This window comes from Henckelia pumila, unplaced genomic scaffold, assembly GCF_033568475.1.
Source record: "Henckelia pumila isolate YLH828 unplaced genomic scaffold, ASM3356847v2 CTG_80:::fragment_1, whole genome shotgun sequence".
NCBI classification, from domain to species: Eukaryota; Viridiplantae; Streptophyta; class Magnoliopsida; order Lamiales; family Gesneriaceae; genus Henckelia; species Henckelia pumila.
Genome location: NW_027331883.1, coordinates 216,953 through 239,527, shown reverse-complemented (window position 1 = coordinate 239,527; position 22,575 = coordinate 216,953). Strand labels below are relative to the sequence as shown.

The 22,575-nt window shown below is 36.5% G+C and overlaps 5 protein-coding genes across 5 annotated transcripts; 3 read left to right on the top strand and 2 right to left on the bottom strand.

Annotated features, from left to right (window-relative positions):
• Positions 1-521: 521 nt before the first annotated feature.
• LOC140873645 (T-complex protein 1 subunit theta) lies at positions 522-6,966 on the bottom strand. The gene is made up of 13 exons (XM_073276845.1): positions 6,678-6,966; positions 5,801-6,063; positions 5,565-5,711; positions 5,321-5,482; positions 4,923-5,000; positions 3,981-4,114; positions 3,573-3,645; positions 3,409-3,486; positions 3,186-3,308; positions 2,936-3,030; positions 2,265-2,474; positions 1,174-1,231; positions 522-809 (listed from the first exon to the last, which is right to left on the bottom strand). Exons 1-13 carry the CDS (start codon positions 6,826-6,828, stop codon positions 741-743), a joined length of 1,641 nt encoding a protein of 546 aa, XP_073132946.1. The 5' UTR covers positions 6,829-6,966; the 3' UTR covers positions 522-740.
• A 294-nt stretch (positions 6,967-7,260) lies between these two features.
• On the top strand, positions 7,261-9,296 carry LOC140873761 (putative H/ACA ribonucleoprotein complex subunit 1-like protein 1). Its single transcript, XM_073277003.1, has 4 exons — positions 7,261-7,448; positions 7,548-7,696; positions 7,809-7,924; positions 8,939-9,296. The coding sequence occupies exons 1-4, from the start codon at positions 7,304-7,306 to the stop codon at positions 9,090-9,092; spliced, it is 564 nt and encodes a 187-aa protein (XP_073133104.1). The 5' UTR covers positions 7,261-7,303; the 3' UTR covers positions 9,093-9,296.
• Positions 9,297-13,420: 4,124 nt separating this feature from the next.
• LOC140873766 (patatin-like protein 7) lies at positions 13,421-15,226 on the top strand. The gene is made up of 3 exons (XM_073277008.1): positions 13,421-14,420; positions 14,533-14,604; positions 14,693-15,226. The coding sequence occupies exons 1-3, from the start codon at positions 13,518-13,520 to the stop codon at positions 14,990-14,992; spliced, it is 1,275 nt and encodes a 424-aa protein (XP_073133109.1). The 5' UTR covers positions 13,421-13,517; the 3' UTR covers positions 14,993-15,226.
• Positions 15,227-16,505: 1,279 nt separating this feature from the next.
• On the top strand, positions 16,506-20,470 carry LOC140873734 (homogentisate solanesyltransferase, chloroplastic). The gene is made up of 10 exons (XM_073276968.1): positions 16,506-16,835; positions 17,066-17,200; positions 17,302-17,448; positions 17,623-17,848; positions 18,490-18,563; positions 18,683-18,775; positions 19,074-19,191; positions 19,315-19,377; positions 19,611-19,643; positions 20,006-20,470. Exons 1-10 carry the CDS (start codon positions 16,654-16,656, stop codon positions 20,078-20,080), a joined length of 1,146 nt encoding a protein of 381 aa, XP_073133069.1. The 5' UTR covers positions 16,506-16,653; the 3' UTR covers positions 20,081-20,470.
• Positions 20,471-20,914: 444 nt separating this feature from the next.
• LOC140873753 (F-box/kelch-repeat protein At2g44130-like) lies at positions 20,915-22,366 on the bottom strand. The gene has a single exon (XM_073276992.1). It carries the CDS (start codon positions 22,261-22,263, stop codon positions 21,256-21,258), a length of 1,008 nt encoding a protein of 335 aa, XP_073133093.1. The 5' UTR covers positions 22,264-22,366; the 3' UTR covers positions 20,915-21,255.
• Between the last annotated feature and the right edge of the window lie 209 nt (positions 22,367-22,575).

The following is a 22,575-nucleotide window of genomic DNA, read 5'->3' as shown; positions in this document are numbered from 1 at the left end:
TGAGACACGCACACATACGGGTTTAAATAGAAGTGAGCGACTGTCTATCAAAAAGTAAACATAAATCTAGTATCAAGTGTGATGGATGATAAAAAAAAAAAAAAATTTGAACAATTGATGGATGATCAAATTTAATCATATTAATGTGTCTGAAAATGATAACTAGTAATTATGAATTATTATAATTCGGGAGGATGAATATGAATTTGTAGTACTAATTGTCCTTGTTTCTTTTCATAATTAAATAATTTAATTTAATCTACCTTTTTTTATTACTATTTTCCGTGTTAATTTTTTATACTTGACAATTTGCATATCATGCTCAATCTCCGGCAAACATACTTTTCAATTATTTGTTATTTTATTTTAGACGAAAAGTCCATGCCTCAATCAAAATCATTAAACTGCTAATTCACTTTTAATATTTTTCGATGACGATATTACATGGGCAGAAGAACGTCCGAATTAGAAACCTGGGTTTAGGGAACTGGGATCACCAAAAACTATTTCTGGGAAGCAAATAAACCAACACCTCCGTAAGAACATTATCAATCCATATCAAATTCCAACAAAAAACCGACACGTATTTCTTGTTGCTAACTATTGACTATTCCAGTTTCTCCAAAAATTCCTTCGACAAACACAAAGGCATCAATCAAACTCGATGCTGAAAATTACAATAATAAACCGGTTTTTGTCAAGGCAAACTGTGTCTACAGACGATATGTAGCCCCAGGAACTCAATCCTCATCCATCCCTGCAGCCTGATCCGGCCTCTTTGGACCACCGGCCGGCTTGGCCATTATGATCTGGGGGAGAACAAAACAAAATTGAATCCTAATGGAACAAAAAATTCCACGCAATATGGAAAAAAGTTCATGCAAATTCTTTCAATTAGGGAGTGGGTGCAGGCACACATGGTGTCATTGTTATAAACAATGGCAAGTACAATTTTCAAGGACTGGTTTATTCACCTCAAAGGAAGTTACTGAGGAGATTACATATTGTACATTTAGCAAAAACATTGGTCTGACAACCCCAACAGGGTCATTGAAAATGCCAATGACTAGCTTAATGATATAACCTTCTGTTATTAAGAAAACACTAAAAGCCGTGGAGAATATCAATGACTAGATGGAAAAATGGTATGACCAGTAACAGAAAGCAGGTTACCTGATCTACTCGCAAGACAGTACAGGCAGCATCAGCAGCATATTTTAGAGCAAATAATCTGTACAAAAAGGAGAATTTCTTGCATGTCAAACTCGCAACATACAGGCAAGATAGCCAACAATTGGTATATAAATACTGGGACCAGAAGATTTTATGAGATACGACAGCAAAGAGGTTGTCAGTCAAGTCAACAATTGGCAGAGGAAGTTTTTGACCTATTACTAGCTTAGCAAGCGCCAACTGACGACAGTTTTCAATAAAATACATTCGAGAGGCAGATAATAAGGGGGTTCTGTTGAGTGGTTGGTCTCTTCACACTATGCAATTGCAACTTCATAACAAGTAACTTCACGCCATGCAATTGCAACTTCATCACAAGTAACAATGCAAACACTCAGATCCATAAAGAGATCAAAGAAAAAACTGTTCTTTTTTACTTTTGAATTTTTATCTGATTGACAGTTTGTTAAAAGTACTAATTCAATAATTTTATTTAAATTAATTTTAGAGAAGATAAAATTCACAATAAATTCGTATATAAATACCACTTTTCTACAAAAAGTAAGAACTTCGTCATTGAAATTTTTTTTCATAAATTTTGTAAGACAATAATTTAAGTTTCATACTTATTTAAGTTTTGATTGACCTTTAGGTTATTTTTAGGTTAAAGGTTAGTCCTGTCGTTACACCTTTGGCGGCCAAAGGTACTATAACTTCCTAATATACAGGGAGAGATGATCAACAAAATTCAGGCAGTTTAATTATCCTAAACATTCTGATGAAAAAATAAATGAACAACTGGCGTTGGTAAAGGCGCAAAGCTAGGTCAAGATAATTTAAAACATTTTTCCTGCATTAAAAACTGTTACCATTTTTTCTCCAAAAACAAAATCAGTCTGGGGAAGTGGTAGAATCCAAAGCTTAGGGACAAGGGGGCTGATGGGTTCAAAGAAGCCAAGGGGTGGATAATGATATGTAGCAACAAGCAAGAACCCAGTCAAACATTTTCCATCTATTCACAAATAATTAAATGAACAAAAATCTAGCCAAATTATATTATCTCTAAAGTCATCACGGGAAGAACAACTTACTTGGTGATGTAGAGATCCCATACATTAATTGAAGAGACATCCTTGCAGATACCTTCTTCCAGGTCAATGCCCACCTTAGTATTACCAGATGCATGTTCGGCATACAATGATGATATGATCTCCATTGCATTGAGCCCAGCATTATCAGCCAAGGTTTTAGGTACCATTTCAAAACTTTCAGCAAATTTGGAAATTGCATATTGATCCAATCTGGGATGCAACAGTTTAATTTAGAAATCATAGTTGAATCAACTAATCACGTTTGTCAAGTCACAGTAACATGGAAATATTCCATAACAGTTAAATTTAAAGAAATCAAAACACAGCAGTCTTAGAACAAAATCTATGGCGGTTGATCTCGAAGAGATATAAAATGAGCATGTATTCATATTTTGTCAATAACAGATTCAACTGGTCACAAAAATTGCCACGTATCAAGTACTTAAAGGAGATAAGAATTCGTATTGATAATGACTCAAGTGTGATACTGTCATATTGATAAAAAAAAATTTATGGTTAAATCGACCTTAAAATTTCTGGAGTCATACTGTCATACAAGAAGTCTCAGTTAGGAGAGGAGATTTAAAAAAAAAACCATACTGGAAAGGGAGAACTCCCTAAAACTACAGCTATATAAGATGTGTATAAAAAATAAAATCAAAACAAAATACCCAGTTTCTTTGAGAGAAAATTCCTTGAGCCTTTTGGCTAATTCAATTTCAGTAGCTGCAGCTCCAGGAATTATCCGACTGTCCCTGCACATAGCCTGTGGGAAAAAATGGACTACCATAAGATCCTTGTTAATGGCATATTCTTAGTTACCAAAATAATAAAAAATAAATAAAAAAAGTAGTTCACGTGTTCTACATTTCATGAAGTCCACTAACTTGTAGACACTTTACTCAGTTTAATGGAAACTACCTTGTACGTATTCACGCCATCATCGACAGCTCTTTCAAGGTCATCCAGGATGCTATCAGTGCTACCTCGCAGCACAACAGTGGACACCGAGTTCCCACCTTCTTCATTTTTGACAATTGTAACCTTTTAAATAAAAATTGAGAAAATCAACTATCGCAAAAACATAGAGCAAAAATTAGAGTAATTAAGAAATATAAAACTAAGCGATGATGGATTGTCATACTCTTGCTCCACCTATTTCCTCCACTGAAATGGAATCAACATATCCAAGGTCATCTGGGTTAGGCTGACTCAGCTTTAACTGTTTCCACAATAACCACATAATGTCACAGAAGGGAAGTGTTGAAATATCACGCACATCAAAACAAAATAATATGTAATGCTTACAAGACCAACAGCGCCAGTGGTGCGACAAAAACGCCGAAGCTCAAATTTGGAACTGATTTTTAACACCATGAGTCTACAAAACAAAGTTCCAGATGTTCGAATTATATAGCAGAAAGTAACCAGCGAACAGGGCTAAAGAAAAATGTGGGCTCCGCAATGGTGACTATAGACTTTGGTACATAAATAACAATATATTGAATAATAAAGATTCTTAAAGCATGTGTTCTTCAAAGAGAGATGAAAGTGAAACAGGAAAATGAAGTTCAACTAATTATCATCTCCCAAAATGCTCAAAACCACGTGTTAATACTGTCATTTATTTCAAAATTCCACAACTGAACACGCGAACAAGATTATCAAAATTAAAAGGAAATTTCATGGAGTAATAAACAGAGGAAAAGCATGTACTTATAGCGCTCACAGAAGTGCAATGCCATTTCACCAACAGCTGCTCCGCTAACAATGACCTTGGCACCAGCATCTGCAACTGCTTTAATGAGTTCCTCAACTTTCGATTCTTCAGTCTTTGAATAATTCTCAAGCTGGAAGAAGTCAGAGCATCAAAAACAAAATATAAATAAACGAACAAACTTCAGTCTTTGGATAAAAACAAGACTTTACCAATGTTCACCATTAACTGATAGGGGTATACAAAAATTATCATGTTCCTTATTAGATGAAACCAAACGGCAGAAGAAATTAAGCCCCAGAGTTCTAAAGATAAAGAAAATGATGAGGCCGCCAAAGCCCCCTTCAACAGTAAGTTGAACTTTGTTTTTTTAAAAAAAAATCATCATATCCCAATCTCTCATGGTTGATTTCAGCAGATCTTGTTGGGAACTTGATCCGTGGAGCTCTATTTCCAGAAAGGTACTTACAGTCCATCAAATAGTAACTAAAATTATGTGTTCTCTTCATTGACACAAAACTAAACCATTTGTCTATTTCGAGGTACGAGACAAATATTCACTTTCTTCAACTCTCTCATAAGATTTGATGCTACTGAAATGGAACCATTTAGGCTCTGCTAGTGGCAATAATCTCTGACAACATAGCAAGGCATGTACAGATAATAAACACACATAAACAACAAGGCCCTAAAGATGTATTTTAAGATCCATACAATATAAGAAACTAAAACATCAACGTGGTTAAGATCCCAGAATCTACAAGGCTCCAGGAAAGCGAAAAATGCAGTAAGTAGGCCAGTTACATAAAAACCATTGAAGGACCTGTTATGAGAGATAAGGAGACTGAACGGAAAAACATGACCACATAATACAATGAACAAAACCACCACATCAATGCATAAACGTCTGAAAATAGAGTTAAAATCTCATGTATCCATACCTGCTCAGCACTATGTATAAGGACAGTTCCTTTTGTTTCTGTAGCTGATGTATCAACACCCCCAACAAAAACAGCAACCTGTGACAGTGAATATCAAGTGTGATTTAGAAGACCTCCCTCACAACATCACTACCATCATGAAAAAAAGTCCGATAAAAGTTTTTTTTTCCTTTATTTTTGGGTAAAGAATATCAAGCGTGAGACTTGTGAAGGTGAGCATTACAACTACCACAACATAATTTCTAAAACGATGAACATAAAATACATGTTTTTTAAGAATTAAAATAGAAATGAATATTCTGGATTAAAATAAAACAAGCCTTTTGCTTTGTTAAAAGCAAGAAGCAGATACACAACATTCCAATAAAGGAAAGTAATATGTGCAACATAACAATCACCTTGGCCTTCTCAATTCTCTTTATGGTCCCCACAGCATCATTCTTCAATACAATACCTCGAACTACAGTGGAATCATGTAGACCTCCACCCAAGAGCTTAGCAACTCGAACATTATCCACATTGAAATTGGATGGGGACTTTGGGCAAACCTGAATACAAGCCTAGGAAAAAAAATGCCTAACCATCAACAATTTTCCCAAGGTAGATATTAAACCGTATATCAAAAGTACAAAGTTGTATTACATCAGTGATTAGAGGACACAATCTATCCTCCAGCCCAAATTGTTTGCTGGCAACTGCAGATTTCATTCGTAAAACAACTTCATCTTTTTCTCTCACATTCATGTTCTCCGAACCATTTTCAACCAATTCCTCCAATACCTCGATTGTCTGCAATAATAGGATACTGAATTACCTTAAATGAAGTAGGCTAGAGCTACATTTCATTTTCAACACAGATAACATCAAGAACCCCAAACCTTATTAATTGCCTTTGTGTATCCAATTATAACCTCACTGGGGTGCAGTCCCATCCTAATAAGTTCCTCTGCATTCTGCAGAAGTTCCCCAGCAAATGAAACAGTCAAATTAGCTCCATCCCCAATTTCCTCTTGTTGTGCTTTTCCAGCCAAAACCAAAATTTTCGCTGCAGGATGCTGAACCTCAAGCTCATTTACTATTGTTGCAGCATCATTGGTGACAAAGAGCTTATCCAAGTGATTGATGACCATCTTATTCATACCTAAGCATGAACATAAGAGCCATATGAGGGGAATTTTGTTGAAAAACCCAACGAATTATGAGTGGTAAAGTTAGATGCTTCCTAAAAATTAAATCGCCAGGTTTCAAACAATAAATATTAAATATTAGAATCCGTCAGCAAGTATCTAGGAGTTCACATATGGTGGTTGAGGATAGAAGCTCCAATTAAGATGAATAAAAATACCTCAAAAACTCCTTTCAATGCTTTAGAAAATATTTAGATGCTCGACAGGGTACCAACTAATGCGTATTACATATATACAGGAGTAATAAACCTAAAGTCTTCAGCTTGGCTATCAATAGACCCTAACCGAAGTTGAAGCTGGTGTGAATGGCACTGTACAACTTCAGGCGCATACAAACTTGTAGTTTAATATATTCACCATAATTAAAGAAACACCGTCTCTTTTTCGTACTGAGTTTCTCTACTCCATTTCTTCAGAGCATAGTCTCACCATAGTGAACTATACTCAGGAAATCCAGTGAAAATGGGATCGAACCATATGATCCATTAAGCAGTCGAAAAAAGACCACTACTGTACAAACATATAAAAGATAAATCTTCAATACAAAAAGTAAGTGTAAAAAATAGACCATTGGGGCCGAGGGAGGTGCGAGTAATGGTGGATAGCTGCTTGCAGGCATCAATATTCTTCAGCACCGCCTCGTCCAGGCCCGACAGATGCCGGTGCCCCTCTTTCAGCATTGACTGTATGCCGTACGGCTGCATTCCGAATCCTACCATTTCGAAGCTCAGACTACTTACTCACCCAAATTCTCAAACGTAACACAGAGATAAATGGAATGCTACAGATCCGTTGAACTGCTGCTGTCTCTGTGTGTGAGTTTATACAAAACCCAGAGAGAGCTTTGGAAACCCTACGCCACTTACTTACAAGCTTGATACCCGTGGATCCTATGCAACCCGAATGCCCGTGGATCAGGTTTCGACCCGAATACTTCCTAACGTTTTTATTATTTAATTTTAATATTAATATTATTGTCTTAAGGCCTGGAAGTTTAATTGGGCTCCGATTTAAAAGAAATTTATTGACTTGGAACAGCTTGTCCAATAGGCCCAATATCATAACTTCTGGCCCAAATCTGAAAACCCTAAACCCTACTGGCAACTTGGTTTGGTAGAAAACTGCTCTGGTTAGTTGATTATAAGATCACAGAGTACAAAACCCTACTCGAGTTGCAGATCGTTAGTGTGGATCATGAGACCTCCCAGGGGACGCGGCGGAGGGGGCGGCAGGGGCGGCAGAGACGGAGGACGCTTCAATAGAGGCGGTAGATTTGGAGGCCGTTTCACTGGAGGACGCGGCACTCCTCGCGATGAAGGCCCTCCTTCAGAAGTCGTTGGTCTGTGCTCTATCTCGACGCACGTGTGTCTTCTGTATGAAATTTATTGCTATGATTTTAACTGCTACAGTGTTTGATGAATGGTGGGTTTGTGCGCAGAGGTTTCTACATTTGTTCTTGCTTGCGAGGGAGATGCGGTGACGAGGCTTACAAATGAGAAAATACCTTACTTCAATGCACCTATCTACCTTCAGAACAAAACACAGATTGGTAAAGTGGATGAAATTTTCGGCCCTATTAATGAATCTGTGAGTAACATCTTCCATTTGTAATTTGTTTGGTGATAGTATGCGTTTGGTTTTCGAGCTCATGTTACTTGATATTTTCTTACATCATGTGCCATTTGTGTTGGTATTGTAGTATTTTTCCATTAAGATGATGGAAGGTATTGTGGCGACTTCGTATTCTGCGGGTGACAAGTTCTTCATAGACCCTTCTAAGCTTTTGCCACTCGCAAGATTTCTACCTCAGCCAAAGTATGACCTTTTTTCATTTGTTTTATGTTCTTAAATTTAATGTAGATTTGGTCTTCTTTGGGAAATCACCTCAGGGAATTGCCACTGCCCAAGATCCATTCTTTTTGCTTAATTGCGTGAAAAATTGAATTTGTTGTAAGATATTTCATGTTAGTTATCCCATATTTGTAATTAGAGCCTTCTGAGTTGAAAATGTTGGTGTTATTTGATACTTGTGATTGAAATGTCTGTGTGGCAGAGTTTGAACCTACTTTGGTTTACTGAACGCATATTTATTATATCACTCATGTCTTGTATTGGAGATCTACATGCTATGTTTTATAAATAAACCAACTTTATGAAATGCTTGGTCCTTGGTGACTTCTGTTTTTCTTTTTTTTTTATGTGCTTCTTCTGGTTGATCAGTGAATGATTACCTGTACAGAGTTTTTCCTTGGTCTATTATGTGAACGGACATTCTGAATTTTTTAGTCCATTTTATCTTGGGAACTTTTGTTTTTTTGTGCTATTCAAGTAGATTAAGGTAGTGTTTGGGAGAGCTTACTTCTCCGCTTTTTCTTAACAAAATTTTGAAATTTTGTTAAAGAAAAGCTGAGAATAGATTGCTTGTTGTTTTCCCAAACACTATCTAAGTGGACGATCTTTTAAAATGAGTGATTTTCCAACAACCCACACCAAGTTTTAAATCATAAAACAATCTGTGGTTGTTTTTTGGAGTGAATGACAAAAATAATTCTGAGATTGACAATGGTTCGTGATACATGGATCATGTTTCCTTGATTTGTCGATCAATTGTTGTTTCCTTCAGAAAATCAGCCTCTTGATATCTCCTACAAACTAGCGTTGGAGATTGTTTTGTTGCTCGTGTGTTTCCCAAAGAAAAGAATGCACATTATGATTCCTTTACTATAACAATCTAGCCATTACTGCAGCTCTTGGTTTGTTATCCCATCCAAGGTTGGTTGGCTGGTTGGTGTACTCAAAAGTGTAACTGGATGATGTACTATTTTGCAGGGGACAGCCACAAGCAGGTAGAGGTGGTGAACGTGGAGGTGGCGGTGGATTTCGTGGAAGACGCGGTGCATTTCGTGGAAGGCGTGGAGGTCCTCCAAGAGGAGGACCTCGAGGAGGTTTTAGAGGTCGTGGTGGTTTCAGGGGCAGAGCGTGACCATAGACTGTCTACTTGCTGCGTTCTCAGGGTGTTTAGTCTACCCAAATTTAAGAATCCTGGGTCTGATTTTTCTGTATCAACTGATATGACTAGGCTACGAGTTTATGTATCATTCTACCAGACGAGATTTGATGTCTTTTGGTGCCAGTTTTCCTTTGACGGTATTCTGTTGGTTAGTAAAATCCAGAATATTTTGCTTTACTTTTACACAGTATCAATTATGAAACCTTATGTTCTGAGGGACGTCTGTCTAATGTAAGTTAGCCTTGTTTGACTTCAAATAAAAAAAAATTTATATGTTCACTTCGAGTGGAAGTGACGTCTCAAAAAAAATTTATGAAAACCCCTAAAAAATGATCTGTAGTGAATTGGACGTGTCTGGGATATTTTTTGCAAATTTAAGGATAAAAGTTGGGGGATATAATTATTATATATATATATCCTCCCCCCTGCCAGCTCCATAAAAATAAAAGAACAGAATTCATTCATAGTTGAATGAATCGGTGGCATTATTAGAGTAGAATGTTTTTGGACAAAAAAACTTGCGAAAGGATAATAGTGTATGTAAGATGAACGAAAACTATAGTTGACTTTATTTCCCTTCCAACTCATTCATATAATGGCTGTGCGTGTGGTTTATATTCAATATATATTCAACACATAGATACATACATACATACATATTGGTGTATGATTGAGTTCAGAAACAGCCAAATGGCGACAGCATGCGTTCAACTAGGAATTTGAATGCGCGCACACATTCAAACTTCCTCTCGTCGCCAACCCTCTTATTTTTTTAGCCTGTAAATTTTTGTTATTTTGTTGGGGACTTCAGACATTCCTCATCCTATCTTATTTTAACAAAATTTGGATGATCTGTAGTACAAAAATTGGGGGAGGAACAAATCTACCTCACAAATATGAGATGGAAGTGTTCCGAACTCGAGATTTTGCGACACAAACATCCTCTGATCTTCATTGTTTATATGACAAACTTCTATTTGTTTCAAATAAAAGTAGAACTGTAGAACAAACCACAAAATTAATAGCCCGTGTTTCAAATCATATTTTTAAGAGGGCCAAAAACAATTACCTTTTGTATTCTCCCAAAAAAAAAAAACATATATAGAATTTATGAAATTTAGAAGTTGAGGGCCGGGGATAAATATGGCCACTGCACAAAATAGGCTGCCTCAGTGCGTCAAACACGCTGAGACGACTAAATTTTGTTTGGACCATTTTCGCATATTGGTATAACAGATAAAGTTCATGTTTTTCTCTAGAAAATTAAGTGTCGGTGGTTTGTTTGCTACTGCTGTATAAAGTTAGCAATATCAGAAACAAATATGATCATGATATAACATTAACTTTTGCATATTGAAAAGACAAAAACTTAACATGCATTTGGAACAAAATTACATAACAAAGAAAGTAAGAAACATCAAATCGTGAATATAGATCCGTAAAACTGTTCCAACATTCTCGAAAATAAATCAAGACAAGACCATCACTTATCAACAAATTGAGATGCTTGGAGTTGAATAATTAATTTAATCTTGGGTGGGAATGAAGAATGTGGGTATTATTATATTATTATCTTAACATACTTAGAGTGGCTAAAAGACAATGAAAGTGGTTAAACATTGTGTTAATATTCCTTCCTATCCACAATCATAGCACAAATTAATTGTCGTTTTGTATAAAATTAACAACCTGTCCCTTTGCTAATTAGTACTTACAATAATTACTTAAAGCTCAATCGTAGACATAATTATTAAGAAAAAAACAATTTTTATTGAGCAAAAGGGTGGTTGGATGATTTTTTTATTTTTTTTTAAAAAAAAGAATTTGGGAATAAATTTAATATAATATCCCGCCTCGGCCTCAATCTAATTTATGTGTGTATGGCCCCGACAATGGTTAGTGTGGGTGTGGGGTTGGGGGGGCATCGTTATGTAGTTGGTTTGGGCCAATGCTAATTAAATTCTTTCTTTCAATATTTCACCTACTGCCTCATTTTTCGGTGTCCCCTCCACAAATATATGTATATATCACCTCCATATTTTTAAATATTATTCTCCAATTATTTGAGATTTTTTATAATGGCATATGCTTGCCCTTTAATCTACATACATAATATCATATAATATAATCATGAGAGCACCATTTGCGCCTAATTATAATTTGTGTGTTCCATGCTTGTGCAAACATTTCCAAACGAATTTTGTTCAATAGACTTAGGGTGTGTTTGATGTTATGGATTACTAATTTATGCATTAATAATCTTATCTAGTTTCACGTTTTTTTTTGCTATATTATTTATTTATTTTTTAATTATGTATATCACATCAATCGAATCATTAATTATTTATATTACATCAATCAAATCATTAAATTTAAATTACTATATTACCCTTTATAAATAATATTATTTATATTTTATTAATTATTAAAACGATAAAATGGTAATTTACTATTTTTATATAAAATATAACTAATCAAATCAAACAAACTATAATCTATCAATCAAATCAAATCTTATATTAACTATCTTATTTATTTATTTATTTATTACAATATATTATTTATCTATATATTATTTATCTTATATCTCACTCCAAACGAACTATGAAACGAACCCTTAGTATAGTGTCTAAATGAAGATAGCAATAATTATTATGTGAATGTGTTGGGGACACCCATTATATAGAGCATGGAGTCTATCTATAATTGACCACACTATTTAAATAGTTTGATTGGTTGATGTTTTAAAATTCAAATTTTATCCTATTAACCTATGTTTGACAATGATTTTGATACAGAGCTTTTTACAATTTCTAACATTTTTTTTTACTCAAGTTACATTTTATACGATTTCAGAGAACATAATATGTATTTAGGTATAGTTGATAATCGTTTTTTCCATCTAACTTTGGACTAAAATTTTACTAAAAACTATAATTAAGAACCATTATGTTATTCATCTATAGTGATTTATTATATCTACATCCTTTATATGTTTCGTCATCACATACGACCGACTGATTAATTTGTCACACATAACTTATCTAGTTTAATTTTTTTGACCAGTGTAGTTTGTAGAGAATTGCATTAGTCTGGAGTTTATCCAGACTCCAGCACATACAAAATGTAACGTTGCGAATTTTCACATCAAAAAAAAACAATATAAGTTTTAATTTTCCTTATTCGAGTCTGATTATTAGGGTAGCTAACCTTTAATTTAGCGTGTGAGTTGACTGGTCAGCGGAGGACTACTCTACATGTTGTAGCCACGTACATCTATAAATTATTCATCGGCTCATTTTATATTAAAAAAAATATCTGATGGTTCGATTTATGTTGTATTATGCTGTAATTTGTGATCAATAATAGATACATTGTTTGATTTATAATATGTGGTGGTGGTTGTTCGATTCTATGATCTATATATGACATCTATAATGCATTTTCTCAGATGACCAAATGTCGGTATCCATTTATTGATTAATACACATTAAATTACTTAACTTTAATAGAGAAAAATCATACATGCCATGAGAAAAATAAGGAAATAATGGTCATCTAAATCAAGATCAAACAAACAAACAAAAAAAAAAGCTCTCGGTTATTTGGTATGCGAATATTTGGTTCATTGGAAGAAAATTGATCAAGTCGGGTTGACTCGATGATTCGATTATTCATGATCAATATTCATTATTTGGTGTAAGTGATAAAACGTAGATTGATTACAAATATTTGATGTATTCAATGACTGACTGTATCCATCGAAAAACAAGTCATCTCAGTCGAAATGATAGCTAATATACATGGTAGTAATTAGTTCACTTGCAACACTCGAACATAGAATTTATAATGTGAAGCAAAAAATGATGATTTAGTTTGATCTTGATTCCATGACATACTGAAAACAAAATCAAAGATTGATGACCCAAAATTGGAATCGGATTCAAAATCAACTTGTGAAAATGAGAAAAAGCAACGTGAATAAATTACTTTATGGTTCGTACTGGTAATGATGAAGCCTTTTTTATTTTAAAAATTTTACCCGCCCTAGCTAGAAAAAGCCCACCGATTAAAGGTTAGCAAAGGGTGGAAGGTGCCGACATTATTATATGCACAAAACATAAATAATCAATAATAATAATATTATTATTATTATTATTTCGTGTGTAATAATAATTTGAAAAAATAAAATAAAGAGTGGGGAATGCATTCAAAATACAAACGCGCGCACGTATGCGCCTCCCTCCTCTTCTTCTTCTTGTCGTATATACATGTCAAAGGCCTATATATATCTCTGCTCCACACTGCTATATTTACATCCATTGATAATTCTTGCTAACTTCTCATTTCAAGCTCTTAATTTGGTCCAAATATTTTGTTCTTCTTGTTTTCATTTCAATGGCGGCATCACCAAATCATTCCAACATGGATGTTGATAAGCTCACCAACCAGATCTTCTCCATACTCGAGAACAAGTTCCTCTTCGGCTACCAGCATGAAGCTAAGCATCAGTATAATTCCATGGTGCCACAAGTCGCGCCGCCGCCCGGTAAAGTTAGGATCCTCAGCATCGACGCCGGAGGGTCCACCGACGGCATCCTCGCCGCCAAGGCTTTGGTCCATCTGGAAGCCATTCTGAAGAGGAAGTCCGGCGACCCGAATGCTAGAATCGCGGATTATTTCGACGTGGTCGCGGGATCCGACGCCGGAGGAGTCCTCGGTTCTCTGCTTTTTACGCGCGGGAAAGACGGCTCTCCTCTGCTCACGTCGGAGGAATCACTCGGATTCTTGGTCGAGAATGTACGGAGATCCCCGCCGGGAGGTGTTTACCGGAGATTTTTCCGGTCGGCGAAGTCTGATAAGGCTCTTTTCCGCAAAGTGTTCGGTGATATGTCTCTGAAGGACACTCTGAAGGCGGTGCTGATCCCGTGCTACGATCTCACCACCGGGGCCCCGTTCCTGTTCTCGCGTGCCGACGCTTTCGAGATGGACGGCTGCAATTTCAGCATGTCTGGCGTGTGTAGGGCCACGGTGGCGGCGGGTCGTGCGGTGGAGGTGAAGTCAACCGACGGGAGGACGAAGATGGCGGCGGCGGGCGGTGGGGTTGGGATGAGCAATCCCACGGCGGCAGCCATAACCCACGTTCTGAATAACAAGCAAGAATTCCCAATGTGTAAAGGAGTGGAAGATTTGTTGGTGATGTCATTGGGAAATGGCGAATGTAGTTCAGAGTCCATAACTGCATCGCCTTCTTCCATGGCGGCATACGTTAAAATTGCCGGAGATGGTGCTGCCGACATGGTATAAATATAATATAATATAATATAATATATATATATATATATGTTTACACTGTTACTTCAAATAATTGAAGTTGTTGGCTAATAATGTATTTTGTTTGTATGCTGTGCAGGTTGATCAAGCTGTGTCCATGGCATTTTCTCGGTCAAAATCTTCAACTTACAGTAACTATATCCGTATTCAGGTATTAAATCATTATTATTTATTGCCCATTTAATGATTTCGTGCATTTAATTCGAATTCATGGCGGATATTATTTTCGGGTTTTGCAGGGAAATGGGACAGCATTTAGTAACACAGATGAAAAGCAGAAGAAGAAAAACAGAAGAAACATGGAGTCAATGGCGGATGAAATACTGAAACAGAGAAATGTGGAATCCGTATTATTCAAAGGGAAAAGATCAGTGGAGCATACGAATTTGGAGAGAATGGAGATGTTGGCAGGAGAGTTAATCAAAGAGCAAGAGAGGAGAAAGAACAGCAACTTACCCACTGTGGTGTTAAAACAGTCGTCTTCTTCGCCAAGAACATCCTCTGCAACAACACTCTCCACTCTTTCTTCCTATAATTGAATTGTATATCTGTCGAGTGTATAGTGTAGCAAGAGCATTTTTGTATGCTTATTGGGGGAGTTGTCAAATGTTAAAAGTTGTGTTGATTTAGGTTTTGGACATAGTATGGTTTAGTTTTAAGATGTATATTTTGAAACAGGATGCTTTTTTTCTTTGGATGCATGTTTATGATGAGCAAAAGTTTGATTTACTATCATAAATTTTTGTGAAGGGAGAGAGTCAGAGATGGTTTGTTGGGCCTTGGTTTTGAACCCAGGCCCGATAGTGGCCAGGAAGGACCGGACCCAACAGAACGAAAATGAAAAACACATTAATTATTAAATATGATATATAGTTATACATGAATTTTAAAAATTCATTTTTCTTGATTGGTATTTGGTAGCTATACAAAAATTCGTAGCGTGGGGATGGTGGTGCGTGATGCACGTGGGCTAGTTCATGGTGCGAAGGCCTGCTGCATTAGAAATCCAAGTTCAGTTAAGAGCACGTCCAATGGTCGATCAAGTTGAGTGAAGAAGCTCAACTTGATCGGTCCATTTCATTCTCGCCCCTCCATGGGGCGAGGAAACCGCAGGCGAAAGTTATCGCGTGCGGTGAAGACGGTGGACTCCGCATGGTGAAGCCCACCAATCTTGTTTTTCTTTTTTTTAATTTTTTTAAAAATAATTTTAATTAAAAATAAATTAAAAAAATGTAAAAAAAAATTCAGAATAATTAATGAAAAATTAAAAAAATCCAACGGCTATAATTGTCAATATGAATGAAATTTTCTATAAATAGTGAAACTCGTTCACTTTTATTTACTTGTGTCAAGTTTAATTCATGTATCTTTTTTTCATGTGTGTTTTTTATTTTGAAATATTATGTAATGCTTTTAAAATTATTTTTTTTGTATGTTTCAAAAAATATTATTTTTAATTTCTTATATTTAGGTGCATTTTTTAATGTAATTTTTAAATTTAATTATGTTTATTTTTAATTTATTATATTTATGTGTATTTTTTATGTTTTAAAAACATTATTTAATGGATTAAAAAATATTTATTCAACATCACCATTACAACATCATCACACCACTGTAGGAACATAAAATGAAGTTATCAACGCTGACATCGATCAAGTTATCAATTTATCACACCAACTTTCTCATATTTATGTGATATGGTTTATTAATATTGTATCTCAAGATCTATGGCATTAATGCAGTTATTTTTCTCTTTAAAAAAAAAAAACGATACAAAGTTTGTATGCTAATCATATGGGGATTATGTGTTAGCTTCTTACGCTAAAATTATGTTTTAACTTCTACTTAATTAATTCAAAGATATAAGCTAAGTTGGTCATATGGCGATTCTGTTTTGAAAATGACCGTCACTCCTTATTTTCGATTTTTCACTTTGTTTTAAAATACTATCTTTATTTTTCTCCACTTGTAAATTATAAATTTAATGACTTCCACGAAATTATAATTTTTATTCAAACAGTCATCACACTTGTTAACAGTCTAAATTCGGACAAACAGTGGGAATGGATTAGAGATTGAAAAAATATATATATTTGTAAAGGGAAAAAACCAACCTTTCATCCATCATCATCATCCTCTCCACAGGCAAATGCAAATTCTGCTACTGAAGAAGCTCTGATTGATTAATCGAACGACCATGGAGGTCGCTACCACTCACTGCTCATCCGTCCTACTACCTGCTCAAACATCAAGAAGAATCAAGCTCCCCATTTTCTCTTCCCCCTCTTTCATCTTCAAACCTTCTAATAGCTTGGCCTTGTCCGCTGCCCACAAAAAATTTTCCTCAAGAACAGCGCGTCGCCCCATCTGGGCTCCTGGGTATGCGCAATTCCTCCCTTTTCGTTTCATTTTTATGGTCATTTGTTGAGTTTGTGAAACTTTTAAGTGTTTTATTCGTTGGCTCGATGGCTGCACTAGGAGCCATCATTTGATTATACTCGCATGCTGCATTCCACTTTGTGGTTCAAACAGATTCAAGTTTCCATGGGTTTCAATCTAAACATGTGTACTATTGAAATGGGTAATTATTTGACGAGTCTATATGAAAGATTAAATTGTCAGGCCTGCACTAAAGTTGATGCAGCTGGAAGTGATTCTTGGTGGAACAAGGTTGACCATTTCAGGGATACCTTCTGGAGATTTCTGAGGCCCCACACCATACGAGGAACTGCATTAGGATCCGTGTGAGCAATTCTCATGATGGCACTCTACTTTTATCAAGTTTAATTTTGCTAGTGGATAAACATAGATATGAGATAAAACCCTGTCATTGGTTTGTTGACAGCTCCTTAGTTACCAGAGCTTTACTTGAGAATCCGAATTTAATAAGATGGTCACTGCTTCTGAAGGCATTTTCTGGACTTATAGCACTCATTTGTGGAAATGGTTACATAGTGGGAATCAATCAGATATATGATGTAGGGATTGACAAGTAAGCTACGCCATCATTCGCTCCTTGGTTTGCAAACTTGAGTTTATTAATAGCACGGACTACTCTTTTTATGAGTTCATTTTGTCATGCACTTATGCGTTGTTTTCTACTGGCATTACAAGGTACTCTCCTGTTTGTGTTATGATTTTTGCAAACTGTTGGCTTGAACTGCAGGGTGAACAAACCTTTCTTACCAATAGCTGCCGGAGATCTTTCAGTAAGATCTGCATGGTTCTTGGTGCTGTCTCTGGCGTTTATTGGTGTTCTAATAGTTGGATTGAACTTTGGTCCTTTCATCACTTCCCTATATTGTCTTGGTCTCTTCCTTGGAACCATTTATTCTGTTCCTCCATTTCGAATGAAGAGATTTGCTGTCGTAGCATTTCTTATTATTGCCACGGTATGGTCTTGGTTCACAAAAAACTACATTTTTCTTTTTGTTCCTTCAAAGTTGTATTCGGCCGAAATTTTTTTGTAAGCTAGTTTATGTATAGAGGATTTGAAATTCCTGTACAGGCTACCTTATGTCAATTATCATGTAAAAGGAAATTATAATCAAATTGAATTTCCCAAGAAATGTAGTAAAGCTACAAACTTTCTGGAAAATTTAAGAAAGTATTAATTACTTCTTTCAAAACATGAGAAAAAATATTAATGCCTTGAAACTTGATAAAGTATCTCCAGTCAAATGATATTTGTGAGCTTTTCTAGATTCATTTCACCAGAATAATTATGCAGAATTTGTTCGTTTGATCATCGTTTTGTAATTTTTTCCTTTCAATTATAATGAGGAAATGGTGAAAGTGTATCATTTTTTTGAGTTTTCTCTTCTAATTTGGCCAAGTATTTGAGCTAGAAGGAAATGTCCTTTCTTTTCATTGTTCCATTTTCCTTATGCATCTAATTAACTGTGAGTTTGTAACATATATATTTTCAAATCCTTAAATGGCCGATGCTGCTTGAGAGTAATTTGGTGAATAATTGTAGTAATTTGGTTGTATGATCTGTCTTGAACATAATATGCACTAGATACTCTTGCAGGTTCGAGGATTCCTTCTTAATTATGGTGTCTATTATGCAACTAGAGCTGCTCTTGGTTTGACGTTTGAATGGAGGTGAATTACTACACAAAACTACCCATTTGTCGCTTTTGTGTTTCTGATGATATTCTCCATTTGTCGCTTTTGTGTTTCTGATGATATTCTGATTTTGGCATTAATGTTTCCTTCTTCAGCTCACCGGTTGCTTTCATTACCACATTTGTAACGTTATTTGCTTTGGTTATTGCCATAACTAAAGATCTTCCCGATGTTGAAGGTGATCGCAAGTAAGTTACGGGACCCGTTTCTTTGCTCTTATGCTTACTGGTTCTGGTTTACGCACCTGAGTCAATTTTTGTTGTTCTTGCCATATATGTTTTTCCTGCAATTTGGGTGTGTAGCTTAGGCATTTTAATTCGACAACTCACATTTATTTTACCCTTTGTTTTGAGCATACATTTATTTTACAGTTCATATTAAAGAATTGGTCTTTGTAATGACAAAGTTGTTCACATATGATCGTTGGCAAGTTTTAAGGTACTTCTGTGATTGCTGAAATCTTCATGGTTCACTGTGACTCGTAAGGTTTCAGATATCGACTCTGGCAACAAAGCTTGGTGTGAGAAATATTGCGTTGCTGGGATCTGGGCTTCTGTTAATAAATTACATTGGTTCTATTTTTGCAGCCTGTTACATGCCTCAGGTAAATGTATTGTACACTCAACTATTTTGCAATTGTTGTTTTTAATTATCATTAAACCACATCATCATTTTTCGTCTCGACGAGTATGATTCTAAGTATAGGTAGACTTGACATATGTTACAGGCCTTCAGGAGAAGTTTAATGATACCTGCACACGCTATCTTGGCATTAGGTTTAACTAATCAGGTACTTGTAATGTGACTGAATTTCATTTGTTTCTACATGTGTTGATCTATCTGTCTTTTATTCGGTTGAATTCTTCGTTTTTTATATCTATCTATTTCTGTTGAAGCATGGAAATCTGTTCCTACTAAATAGACTTTGTTGGCTCCCACTGTTTTTGGGGACTTTGTTGCAAAGATTTCCTTGTTTAGATGCTATTATTTAAAATGAAATGATCTTATGGTCTCTCTTTGCAGGCTTGGGTGCTGGAAAAAGCAAATTATTCCAAGGTGATTCTTGTTTTAATGTTTTTTCACCGTCCGGTTATTCTACACTCTTGGGTTACGAGTAAATTTGACTGTTGAATTCTAGCGGCTTATGCCGAAGAGAATGCAACCTTCCTGTAAGTTTAGATGCCAAAGAATGTGTGTGCTGGTTATGTGCTAAATATATACTTACTGTTTTTTGGGCTATTGAACAAACTTTCACAAACATGGATTAATGGTTGGATCGTATAGAGAGTTTTTTTTGTCTTCCAGAATTTGGGATTTTTGGTCCCTCTCTCCCCTCTCAATTTCCTAGAATAAGAAAGCCAAAAACAAAACAAAAATATTTGACAATTGCTGTTAATACAATTTTTTTTCCCTTGCAGGACGCAATCTCCGATTTTTATCGTTTTATCTGGAATCTGTTCTATGCGGAGTACTTCATATTCCCTTTCATCTAGTGAAATGTAATCTGATGTTCATATTGGAAAGCCGCGGAGAGAACTTGGGATCGATCAAGTAAGGAGTGCACGGGACCAAAAGAATGGCTGACTTAAGTAATCACAACTAGACGAGGCGAGAGACAAGCAGAGAGTAGCTGGTTCTGTTTTGTGAACTTGTAAAATAGCAACCAGAACATGATATCCAGTTCATCACTATAGTTGTGTTCATTCATGATACTTCTCAGCGTAATCCCAGATGACCTTTTTCTTTGATTTGCGAACAGAAAACATAAATGTGTGGTGTGAAAGAGTTTTGGTTAGAAAGAACAAATGGTGATCGTTTTATGATTATAACTGAAATGTCTTTGCGTTTGGTCTTTTTTGGTGAGACTTTGGCATCTGAAAAAGACTCATGTGAGTGATACACGACTTTTACGTCTGGCTTATACTTTATACCATCGGTTCGGCCAGCAGGTAGCTAATTCAATTAGCTTGGATGTATTGAGTAACCAAGTATTTCGTTTGTTTTTGTGAGGTCTGACGCGTGGAATGTCTATTCTGGTGCCTATTGAGTCCCTATCTTCAAATCTAGAATGTTTGGCTGTGGTACGGAAACAGGATAAGCATGAGAAGATCAGTGGTTTTAATGGGGCGGGTGTGTCAACGAATTGTCGTGTCATTCATCGATAAAATTTGTTGAATTAAAAATTTTTTACCAGTAAAAAATAATAATAATAATAATAATATTTCTAGAAACTTTTAGTTCAGTCTAGAATTTAGACAGTTTCAAGAACTCTTCAATTTATTGAAAACACAGAAACCCAGATGTGGAATTGGCGGTTGCAAAATTTCTGTCAATCAAATTCATAAGAATCCACTGGGCTAAGAGCCATATGAGTCATAACATCACATGTCATTCTTGCACAAGCAAAAAGGGAAGGACGAGGCATTGGTTCCATAATGGACCATTTTCATTACATTGCATTACATATACATAGTTATATTTTATGTACACATGTACATAAAGACACCATAACCCCACAACACACTATTCCAGAAAGCCAAAAATATCTCTTTTTTACATCCCACACATTCCCCTCGATCGTACTCTACTAATTACAAGAAGCACGTACAAATACCACATTTAAAATTTTTGATATTTATTTCCCCAAAATTATAACCTCACTTGCCTGTTATATTTCAACTGCGCAGCCAGATTGGACGAAGCCAGAAAATTCCTCATCGGGTATAATATTAATTTTATTATTGTTGTTATTATTATCTGATAGATAGAAGCTATGTGGGGCACCTTGATAAGCTGAGCCGGTGAGTAGGCTCCGGTTCCCAAGGCCCACCCCACACGAGCCCACGCGCACAGCCGGTTCATTCGCCCCCCAGCGTATCAATTCCTTCTTGATCTCGCCGACACTGGACCTGGGGCACTCGCGCACGCGCCACGCCTCTTCCACTGCCCTCCACTCGCCGCCGCCGAAATCGTAGATTTCGGCGCTGCTCTTGAAATTGCCTTGCGACTCGGTGTCGTAGCCGCTGACGACCCAGAACTCCGACCCGATCACGATCCCTTCGCACTCGTCACGCTCTTCTCTCATCGCCGGCAACTCGCTCCACTCGTTCTGCTTCAAATCGAAAACCCACGCCGAATTCAGCGCGTTTTTGCTCGCGTCGTGCCCTCCCGCGACTATCACCTTACCCTCCACGCCGCCCGCGGCGAAAAAGGACCGGACCGACGGCATGTCCGCGCACTGACTCCACTCCCTGGTAGTGAAATCGTACACAAACACATCCTTAACCGGCTCCCAACTCGACGGGTCCAGCCCACCCATCACAACCACCTTACCCTCCGTGCTGGTTATCTGACAGAACATCGGCAGCCCATCTGGGTACTTTGGGATCTGCTCGAGCCTCTCCCAGCTCCGAGTCAACGGGTCGAACAGAGAAATAGCGTACCTGGGCTGATTCGCCGGTTTCGACCCGGATTCAGCGGGAAGAGCTTGAACCAAACATGCCACCTTGTGCGTAAACCCATATTTCTTCCTGTGGTAGTAGAAATCCTTGCTCTGAATTAGCTCACGCCAGAGCTTGCAAACTTGGGAGGAAACTCGGTGAGCAGAGAAGTGCAGCCGTGTGAGACATTCGAGCGCAAGTTCTTCCGGCAATCCGGGTATCAACTCACAGGTCATGGTGGAAATTTTGGGTGGATAATCAATCAAAGTGATGATGGATAACGGAGATTGAGGTGGATAATGTTGAAAGCAAAACGATGGGCCTCATACACGAAGCATATATGTGTATTTATAGTGAGAGACACCTGGAAGGGAAGCAATGCAAGCAGAATTCAACTTGCCGTGCCTTTCGTAAACGTGCCAATCTTTCATTAGTCCAAACCTCCCCATAATTATTTTAATCATATATTGATTTGTGTTTTTATTTCTCATTGATATCATATTTTCAATAAAAAAAAAATTAACATAAGTTATATTTTTTTAAAAAAA

Coding starts and splice junctions, on each gene's coding strand:
- LOC140873645 (XM_073276845.1), bottom strand. CDS start 6,828: ATGGTAGGATTCGGAATGCAGCCGTACGGCATACAGTCAATGCTGAAA. Junction 5,483..5,564: donor TGTGTCCTCTAATCACTGAT/GTAATACAACTT, acceptor TTTTTTTCCTAG/GCTTGTATTCAGGTTTGCCC. Junction 5,001..5,320: donor AGAGAATTGAGAAGGCCAAG/GTGATTGTTATG, acceptor TCACTGTCACAG/GTTGCTGTTTTTGTTGGGGG.
- LOC140873761 (XM_073277003.1), top strand. CDS start 7,304: ATGAGACCTCCCAGGGGACGCGGCGGAGGGGGCGGCAGGGGCGGCAGA. Junction 7,449..7,547: donor CCCTCCTTCAGAAGTCGTTG/GTCTGTGCTCTA, acceptor GTTTGTGCGCAG/AGGTTTCTACATTTGTTCTT. Junction 7,925..8,938: donor AGATTTCTACCTCAGCCAAA/GTATGACCTTTT, acceptor ACTATTTTGCAG/GGGACAGCCACAAGCAGGTA.
- LOC140873766 (XM_073277008.1), top strand. CDS start 13,518: ATGGCGGCATCACCAAATCATTCCAACATGGATGTTGATAAGCTCACC. Junction 14,421..14,532: donor GAGATGGTGCTGCCGACATG/GTATAAATATAA, acceptor TATGCTGTGCAG/GTTGATCAAGCTGTGTCCAT. Junction 14,605..14,692: donor GTAACTATATCCGTATTCAG/GTATTAAATCAT, acceptor CGGGTTTTGCAG/GGAAATGGGACAGCATTTAG.
- LOC140873734 (XM_073276968.1), top strand. CDS start 16,654: ATGGAGGTCGCTACCACTCACTGCTCATCCGTCCTACTACCTGCTCAA. Junction 18,776..19,073: donor GATGTTGAAGGTGATCGCAA/GTAAGTTACGGG, acceptor GTGACTCGTAAG/GTTTCAGATATCGACTCTGG. Junction 19,378..19,610: donor CATTAGGTTTAACTAATCAG/GTACTTGTAATG, acceptor CTCTCTTTGCAG/GCTTGGGTGCTGGAAAAAGC.
- LOC140873753 (XM_073276992.1), bottom strand. CDS start 22,263: ATGACCTGTGAGTTGATACCCGGATTGCCGGAAGAACTTGCGCTCGAA.